Below are 9,565 nucleotides of genomic sequence, written 5' to 3'. Positions count from 1 at the left end.
TCCATTTATTACTGGATTTGGCATATCAATTTGGTCTATTTGGCATAGATCACGGATAGCTTGCCAGGCTCTGCCGTGTGGGTTGGATATTTAAGGATATTTAAGGTATTCTGAAAATTATTAAATAAATAGTCGCGCGGCCGCGAATGCGGCCGCGCGCTCCCGGGAGCTTGTTGTTATAATCTTTGGATCCTGGCCTTTGTTGGGGTTACACGGCAGTTGGAGGGTGTAACTGTTTAGCTACTGACAGGTCCAGTCCCAAACCGTGCAGGCTTAGAGATCTCAGTCCCGGGTCCCACACACCTGGGTTCCTCTGCCAGTTCGGTTATGTCTGAGGCTTATCCAAGTGTGTAGAGAGTGGCTCCAGTAAGGCCTTGGTTGGGGCCTGGAATGCAAGGTTTAAGAAGAAGACTCCCAGAACAACCACCAACTGGGAACTCTTTGGCTCTGTTGCAGCAACATGGGAAGATGCCGTCATTGACAACATTGATGAGGAATACGATCGAATGATTCAGCACCTCCATGATTGTGCAAAGAATGCCAAGAGAGAGATAACCACAAAAAACCGTCTTTCTTCGAACACTCTTGAACTTATTCGCCAACGTGGCGTGGCACGTGCCTCAGGCAACCACAAGCAAACGTCCGAACTGGCAAAACAGTGCAGAAAAGCCATCAAGGATGACCTCAAAAACAGGAGAGCAGCAGTACTGGTAGATGCAGCAGAAGCTGGGAAAAACATTCGTAATGCCCGCCTGTCCTTCACCAACTACAAAACCAAGATGACTGCCCTCCGACATCATGATGGATCTATCACATCTTCCAGAAGGGCAATGGAGAAGATTATTCATGAATTCTACTCAGATCTCTTTAATAGCCACATCCACTTGCCCACATACCACATACCACATGATGGATATGTCATTCCCAATGTTCTCCCTTCCGAAATCCAACATGCCATCTCGTCGGTAAAGAAACAAAAAGCACCTGGCCCAGACAAGATCAGACCTGAACACCTGAAGAACTTACCATCAGTACTCATCAATACATTAGCTCGACTCTTCACACGCTACCTGTCTGAATGCAAGGTTCCATCCCAATGGAAAACCAGCAAGACTGTACTACTATACAAGAAAGGAGACATCCACGACATTGGCAACTATCGCCCAATCTGCCTATTGTCTGTCATCTACAAACTATTCACTCGAGTCATCCTGAATAGGATTAGCAGAACACTAGATGAAGGACAACCATGTGAACAAGCTGGATTCCGAAAAGGATTCAGTACCATCGACCATATCCACACAATAACCAAGCTCATTGAGGTATCTCGGGAGTTCAAGATGCCGCTCTGTCTAACGTTCATTGATTTAAAGAAGGCCTTTGATTCTGTTGAGACGGAAGCGGTCATGGAAGCCCTAGCCAATCAGGGCATACAAACTCAATACATCAGGATCCTTCGTGAGCTCTATTGCGGATTCACTACCAAGATCTCACCATTCTACAAAGAAGTAATCATCCATATCAAGAGAGGGGTTCGGCAGGGTGATACCATTTCACCAAAACTCTTCAGTGCCACCCTCGAGAACATCATGCGACGACTAGAATGGGAAAACATGGGAGTGAAGATAGATGGTCGGCAACTACACCACCTCCGCTTTGCTGATGACATCGTTCTAATAACACCAAACATCAGCCAAGCGGCACAAATGCTTGCGGACTTTGACCATGAGTGTGGAAAGGTTGGACTACAGCTGAATCTTACAAAGACAATGTTTATGAGAAACAGCCTTGTTCCTGACGCTCCATTCGCTCTCAACGGAACCACCATCTCCGAATGCAACAGTTATATATACTTAGGTCGAGAAATCAACATGATGAATGACCTGGCACCTGAGTTACGCAGGAGGAAGAGAGCGGCTTGGAATGCCTTCAAGAGCATTGAAGAAATAACTAAAAGGACAAAGAACCTCCAACTACGAGCACATCTCTTTGATTCCACTATTCTTCCTGCATTAACATATGCCTCAGAGACCTGGACCCTACGAAAACAGGATGAGAACACTATTCGGGTCTCTCAAAGAGGAATCGAAAGAACTATGCTTGGAATATCACGATTCACTCAAATGAGAGATAGAATCCGGAGTTCTGATCTTCGTCAACGCTCAAGAATCAGAGACGCTGTCTCATTTGCCAAGACATCAAAAATCAGATGGGCTGGACATGTAATGAGGTTTACAGACAACCGCTGGACTAGAGCCATTACTGATTGGATTCCACGAGACATCAAAAGATCACGTGGACGCCCACCTATAAGATGGTCAGACTTCTTCGTCAAGACCCTAAATGATCGGTTTGAGGCTCTACATGTTCCTAAAACGAACAGATACCATTGGGCTACGCTAGCACGCAACCGGGATGAATGGAGACGTTACTGGCACCCGCTCGAATAAATCGATGAATAACGGGGATTAAGTGATTAAGTGATTAAGTGATTAAATAAAAGTTTGTTATTCATAATTTTATTTAAATACTGGTATTCATAATCATTATTTGGAGTTTGCATCTTAATTCTAACTTTGAGTCATTTGGAAGAAAATAACTTAATAAATACAGGAAAGGAACTTTAGGTGGTGGTGGAATTGGGCCATACCTGATAGTGCTCAGGATCTACTCCTATCTCTAAGGATAGGATTTCATTTACAAAATATGCGCATTTCTTCAGCAAATGTCTATTATGGCCTCACTACCTGCTGAGCAGTTATGCTTAATGCTGAAAAGATGGATTAGGCAAGTTTCCCTCAGAAACACCAGTATGGAGCTGATTTTTATTGAAAAGTAATGCTCAGGAAGCAGTACAAGATGAATGGTAAAGAAATAACCAAGCAGAGCCCAAGTACAACAGGTAGAGTGCTTGCCACCCTTGCAACCCAATTCTATCTCCAGCAGCCTGAACACAATATGGTCCTGAGCCTGGGAAGAGTGATCCATGAGCTCAGACCCAGGAGTAAGTCCTGACCACAGCTGGGTGTGATAACCAAACCAAACCAAACCAAAAAATGAAGCCATGGACTAAGTTCCTTTTGTGGGAAATTGGGCTTCATTCACCTGGGGACTTTATAGAGAGAAGTGTCTAACCACCAGCTGGAGTACCCAGAGACAAGCAAACATGGAAGGTAGGGGAAAGTGTGGATGCTGCCCTTGTACAGGCCTGTCCCTGTGGGAAGACCCTGCCATGGGACTCCAAATGCTGCTATTTTGGTAGCCTAAAAAATAGTCTGTAATTTTTCTGTATTTAAAGAGGGCTTGAGATGTAGTAACAGGGTTAAAGTACTTATGCTGCAGACCTTGGTTCACTCCCTGGCATCGCATATGGCCCACCAGGAGTCATCCTGAAGTACAGAATTAGGAGTAGGTCCTGAACACTTCTGGGTGTGGCCCCAAACCCAGATCTACTATCCCCCAAACAGTTAGTATGACGGTCACTGAATTCTGTTCATCTGTTCTCTAACAACACATTATTAAACTGACTTTGCCCTTTTTAGCTGGCTTTCCACATTTTAAACAGTGATGGGGGTTTTGTCAACACCTCCTTCCCTCATAATTCATGACAACTACTCTTCGTTCCCTGCATCTTATAGGTACTAATCAATGTGACCTTGAGCTTAGGCAGAAGGGCCTTTATTGGCAATGAATAGACTAGACTTCCTCAAAGGAAGGGACACAACAGGAACCCTTGAGTAGAATATTTGCTTTGACTTGTTTGGGATTTTGTTTTTGAGATGTGTTTCCAACAGGAGAGATTTTATTTTTTTCATTTTTTTCAAGCACATGATTCTCCTGGCTAGTCAGAGTTAGCAATGTTGGTAGGCCATACCCCAACACGGGCAGGCTTGGGATAAAAGTGTAACTTGAGATGCATCATGTGTTTATAGAGTTCAGTTATCAATCAAGCCAGCAAACACAAATATGTTGTATCTTCCCACCCTTACACATATAATATTAAATAATTAAAGTAGTTTTACATTTCAAAAGTCAGCAAAGTATCAAACTTATCATTATATGCATAAATAATTTATTTTTTCTAGATACAATTTTCAATTGATAGTCTATGTGAATGATTTTTTATTTTGCTTTTTGGTCATACCCAGCTGTGCTCAGGGTTTATTCTGAGCTCTGTGCTCGGAGATCATTCCTAGCAAGCTAAGGAGACCATATGGTGTGTGGGGTGTTGGGGCTCAAACCTGGGTCACCTATGTTATTCGTAGCCCTGTGCTCAAGAGATCACTACTGGTAGGCTCAGGGGACCATATGGTACGTGGGTGCTGGGGATCAAACCTGGGTCAGCCCAGTGCAAGACAACTGCTGTACTTCCTCTGACCCCGTTCAGTCGCTTCTTTACCATCCATGTTTACTGCTTCCTGAGCCTTACTTTTCAGTAAAACCCAGCTATGACTGGTGTGTTTCTGGAGAAGCCTTGCCTAAGCCATCTCTTCAGCACTAAGCATAGTGCTTAGCTGAGGCCTTAACAGACATTTTCTAAAGAAATGCACATATTTTGCAAATGAAATCCTACCCTATTAACCTTTCCACCTCACTTAAAGAAGTAATTTGGAAGACGGGCAACTAGACTGACATTTGCCGGCTTATCTGGATTCTCAACATGATCTACCAGCCTGGAAAAAAAACAAAAAGCAAAAAACAACCTGCATTTGAGCTCCTGCCATACTGCAAGATCTCCACAAAATGAAAAGTCTGGTGTTGTATTAGACCATGCTAATGTGATCTTTCTGGGCTATGAGATGCCATCCCTCCTCCTCTTCCATTCTTCAAATGTTCGTTTTGCAGTTTAAAGATAAGGTTAGTACATATTTGGGAGAAGTCACATGATGATGTAAGGTCATATTAGGAAGTAAATGATTAAATACGGAGCCTCTTTAAAAGGTTAGAGTAAATACTGTTTTAAAGAGCACTACTGATAAGAACTGAGTAAGTAAAATTCCTTAACGAAGAAGAGCTATAGGTTTGGAAAACAAACTCAAAAGCCCCCAAGTTTGCCTTATAGACGTGACACCTGTAATGAAGACTGCAAACTTGTGCTTTGGTTCTGGAGTCCACTGCAGACAGGATCGAGAGGAGTGTGGGATTAATGTATTTTCAGGCCTTTTTACGCACTAGAAGGAAGCTGTCTCAGAGAGTTCCAGGGCATGTCTGCGCCATAGATTTGCTGTCTTGCTGGTGTCATTTGCCTGATGCTAGAATGTCCTATTTCTCCAACACTTGGTTGCTAAATTAATCTCTTGGAGGGCCTTCTAGCTGCCGGGCTCTGCGCTTACAGCCCCGCGGTGCTGGTTCAGCGAGCTCGCTGCCTCCCAGGCAGATAAAAAAGGATCTTTTCAAACACGCCGTGTTTCCTGAGCGACTCTCACGAAGCAGTCGGGAGCGTTTTGTCACGGAATAAAACAGACTCGAAACGGTCAATTCGATGTTTCAAAATATGATTTGAATCCCTGCCTCCTCCTCCCCGCTTTCCCACCACTTCGCAGCAGATACGGCAATCGCAGGTCATGTCCCCGGCCAGGTTTCGCTGTGACGGCCGCCTTCCGCGCGGCGTGTCCGTGTCGGCGGCGCCACAAGCAGGGGCCGAGCGTGCTGAGCGGGTGGGCGCGGGGCGCGGGGCCAGGGCGGGCGCGGAGGTCGGGGTGGGCGCGAGGCGCGGGCTCGGGCCGCAGGGGCGCCGGCCAACTTGGCGGGCAGGCGGGCGACGTGGGGCAGCGCCTCTCGCGGGCTCCGGTCAGCGCGGCCGCCCGCCTCGCCCCTCCCGCGGCCCTGCGCGCTGACCCCGCCGTCCGGCGCCGGGCATGGGCCGGCCGCAGGCCGCCCTGCCCACCCCGGGACAAACTTGTGGCGGAGGCGCAGCCCGACACGGCCCCCTCCGGGGATCCGCCTCCGGGCCGAGGGGACTAGAGGGCGGAAAGCGGCGCCCCCCGCCGAGAGCTGCCCCCGGACGCCCCGCGCCGGCCGGGTCGGGGGGGCTGCACGCGCGCGCCCCCTAGCGGGCGGCGGCGGCGCCGGGCGCGTGACGTGTCGCTACCCTCAGCCGCGGGCGGGCCCGGCAGCCAGTCCGCGAGCGGCAGCCCCGCGCACAGCCGCGCCAGCTCGGCCCTCGGCGCGGCCCCGGGCTCGGAGCTGCCCGCACGCAGGCGGCCGGCGCCTCGCGAGTTCGGGGCACACTCGGGCTCCACGGGCGCGCCAGGCGGCGCAGCGTCCGGGACCTCGCCCCGCGCCCGGACCCCGGAGTTCTGTACTTTCGCGCCTGTGGCGCTTCGGGAGTCGCCTGTGGGGCTTCGGGAGTCGGCGGCGGTGGCGCTTCAGGAGTCGGCGGTGGCGCTTCAGGAACCCGCTGTGCGCTGGCACTTGCGGAGCCGGCTGCGCGTTGGCGCTTCGGGAGCCGCCGCGGGCACTTGAGGACTCGGCGGTGGCGCTTCTGGAGCCGGCCGCGCTGCGCTGCCCTCTCCCCGCGACCTCAGACCCACGCCCGCGCGCCCACCACAGCGGCCGCGGCGGCCGGCGCGGACGCGGCATGCGGACACTCGGGACGCGCCTGGCGACTTTGGCCGCACTTTGGCTAAGTGCGGCGGGGCAGGCGTTCTCAGGTGAGTGGGGCCGTTCCCGCCGCCGCGGGCGCGCGCGGGCCGGGGGCCGGGGGGCAGGTCCGGGAGGAGGCGGCGGGCCGGGCGCGGGGCGCGTCCCCAGACTCCGCCCCGACCCCCGCCCCGCACCCCGCCCGGACCTCGCGGCGACCCCGCGGGGCCGCGGTCGAGCTCTGGACCCCCGGGCCGGCTCCCGCGGGGCAGCAGAAAACTTTGCTTGAACTTGGGAGCCGAGTCCCGGGCCCTGCCCGTCCGCCCCCGGTCGCGAGGAGGTGGCCGCAACCCCTCGGGCGAGCCCGCGGGGTCTCTGAGTTTCCGGGCCGCCGGCCCCGCGGCGCGCCAGAGACCCTGAGATGCCCGGGGACAGACGGGTGCCGCACCCCCCGGAGCGCCTCAGTCCGGGGGACTCGGGAAGGAAGGGGAAGGCTCGCACATTCACACCCTTCCTCCCGGGATATTAGTTTCCTTAAGATCCTAGAGCGGTGTAACAACTGGGCTTTTGTTTTATTTTTAAAAGGCGCAGTTTAGTGAAAAGCAACAACAACCCGGGGGTGGGGGGTGTGAGGGGGTGAATAGCAAAAATCACTTGGTATGCAAAATGGGTTTCTATGTTTTTTTTTTTTTCCTGGAAGAATGAATAAGACCAGCCCCGCCCCCACTCTGGTCCAAAACATTGACAGAGACTCTTAGCAAACTGCCTGAACGTCGGGGCCTCGGGCAGTCTGGCCCTTGGGGGCGTTACGCCGTAGCCTTCCGAGCATCCGAGGCGCACACAGGCGCAGAAGGCCGTGGCTCTGGGGCGGAGAAGCAGGACCCTTGACCATAGTTGGATTCCTGGATGAGGTGCAGCACGCTCGTCATTGCCCGTGGCTCTGTGTGTGAAGCCCGAACCTTCACGTTTAATCGAAAGATATCCCTGCCTTAAGTTTAGTGCTTCCTCGGCCGTCTGGCAACTGCACGTGCTCCAGAGGACACAGAGTGCTGCTGCATAGCTGTGTGATAGAAAACTGAAGCCGAGTTTGGCGTGCCATTTTTTCTTATTAATGAGTTACGCAGTAGTTTTTAAAGGAAGGGGAGACGTAAATGAAGCCCAGCTTCTAAAAGTCACTCTCCCTTTTGTATCAGTTAATTCAGGTCGAATTTCAGCATTTGCAAGTGCTCAAAATTTCCAAAATTACCAGTTTTGGAGATTTGTAACTCAGAAGTAACGAATAAGACCCCTAACTCCAAACCAGGGATTAGTTTGAAAGTCAAACCTTGTCGATAGCATTTGGATGGACTTTTCAATAGTGTGATAGGATTGTGGTAACTAGTGTTTCTGTATTTAAACTATGATCTTTCAGCCTTAAAATGGATTTCAGTCTAGTGTGTCCTGACCTGTGTCCTGGCAGATTGAAACCACTAGGCAAGCTAACAGAAACTTTTACTTAAATTTAGCCAATTTTTTTTCCCTTGGGAGAGTATCTATCATTCTATTAAGTTGCCATCTAACCATTAAAGTGTGCTTCCTTTGTATTGGGAAAACCAGTTAGCCCAGTATGTTAGTGAATAATAGGGTCATGAAGTATCCATGAAATTGCTTTCCCATTTTTAAATTTAAAAAAAAGAAAAAACTCTAAAGTTAATAAATTTTGTGTGTACAAGAACCAAGGAATCAGTATCTTGGAGTATGTTAAGTGTTTTCTTTCCATTTTTGTATTTTAGTAGTATAGGTGTGAGATAGTTAATGCTTTGGGGAAAAAAAACACCTTTTTTGTGGGGGGTGGGAAGGGAGTCATTTATGATGTTTTGAGTGACATTGAAACTTCTTATGATTCTCTTGGGAAAACTGCCTGCTTTTCACTTGATGTGGAAATCAGTTTTAAAGCTAGAGGAGCTATACTGTAAACTCTTTAACCACAGATTCAGTTTTTTCACCTTGTTGGTTCCCCAATAAAACTTTTAGCACTGAGTCTTCATCTTAACACACTCACTATTTATTGAGTGATAGAATTCTGATTATTTGCAAATGCTCAAATTGGGCCTGAATTAACTGATACAAAAGGAAGAGTGACTATTAGAAGTTGGGCTTCACTTACATTTCCCTTTCCTTTGAAAGCAGCATTTTCTACATGAGATCTCTTTGGCCTGATGGGCTACATGATGTATCTTCATGTCATCTGTAGAGGTTTTCTGTGTAACTAAGATTTATACACAAGATACTTTGTTTTTCCCCTCTGCCTCATTTTCATTTTCAAATCTTTTGAATTCAGTTTGGAATTGATAGAATTATTAATGACTCCTTTCTAGAGATAGACTTATCCTTAAGAATACAACCAGAATTTTCCTTAAGAATACAATCAGAATTTGTATATTGGACATCAGAAATAGAGTGCTAAGCTTATCAGTAGAAATTAGGATTCTTGCCCCCTACGGACTTTATTTATAATAAAACATTTCAGTTTTGAAGCTCATTTCCTTTATAATTTCTAATTTGTTAGGTATAAATAAATAAAATTAGAGATTCACTTTTGCCTTTTAGGCTTTTAGTAGTATTAAAAGTAATTTTTTGAAAAGGTATATAATAAAGAGGAAGTGAAATTATTTTCCTTTTGCTTGAAAGGCTCTTTTCCAGAGCAAGAAGCAAAAAAACTGACAAGTCTTTGACTCAATGGTGTAAAAGCCAAAGGTGTAATGTATATGATATAACAGCACTTTATTCTGCACATTGGAACCGACGTGTTTCCTCAGTTAAGCAGCCGCAGTCCTGCAGTAGAAACACAAATGGATGTGACTCTTTGTTTCTACCATAAGTTTAAACCTTAACATGACCTTTCAAATTTGGGAGTCTTTTAGAGTTTTTTTTTCTTAAAAATATGCTTTTAATTAAAAGGGATAAAAAGTACTTTAAAAGATATTAGTGAGAATGTAGCTGG

General features: G+C 48.1%; 1 protein-coding gene across 7 annotated transcripts in view; it reads left to right on the top strand.

Moving 5' to 3' along the window:
• The first annotated feature begins 6,361 nt into the window (after positions 1 to 6,361).
• The window catches only part of PTPRM (protein tyrosine phosphatase receptor type M), an 890,665-nt gene continuing 887,461 nt past the window's right edge, over positions 6,362 to 9,565 (top strand). For all 7 annotated transcript variants that reach the window (XM_056137857.1, XM_056137858.1, XM_056137855.1 and 4 more), the window contains exon 1: positions 6,362 to 6,653. In XM_056137857.1, the coding sequence (XP_055993832.1) occupies positions 6,581 to 6,653 (73 nt within the window). In that variant the 5' untranslated portion in view covers positions 6,362 to 6,580. The remainder of the gene's footprint in view (positions 6,654 to 9,565) is intronic.

The sequence above is a fragment of the Sorex fumeus genome, unplaced genomic scaffold, assembly GCF_029834395.1.
Source record: "Sorex fumeus unplaced genomic scaffold, SorFum_2.1 ptg000128l, whole genome shotgun sequence".
In the NCBI taxonomy this organism is placed as follows: Eukaryota; Metazoa; Chordata; class Mammalia; order Eulipotyphla; family Soricidae; genus Sorex; species Sorex fumeus.
This window is presented reverse-complemented; position numbering and strand designations above follow the sequence as displayed.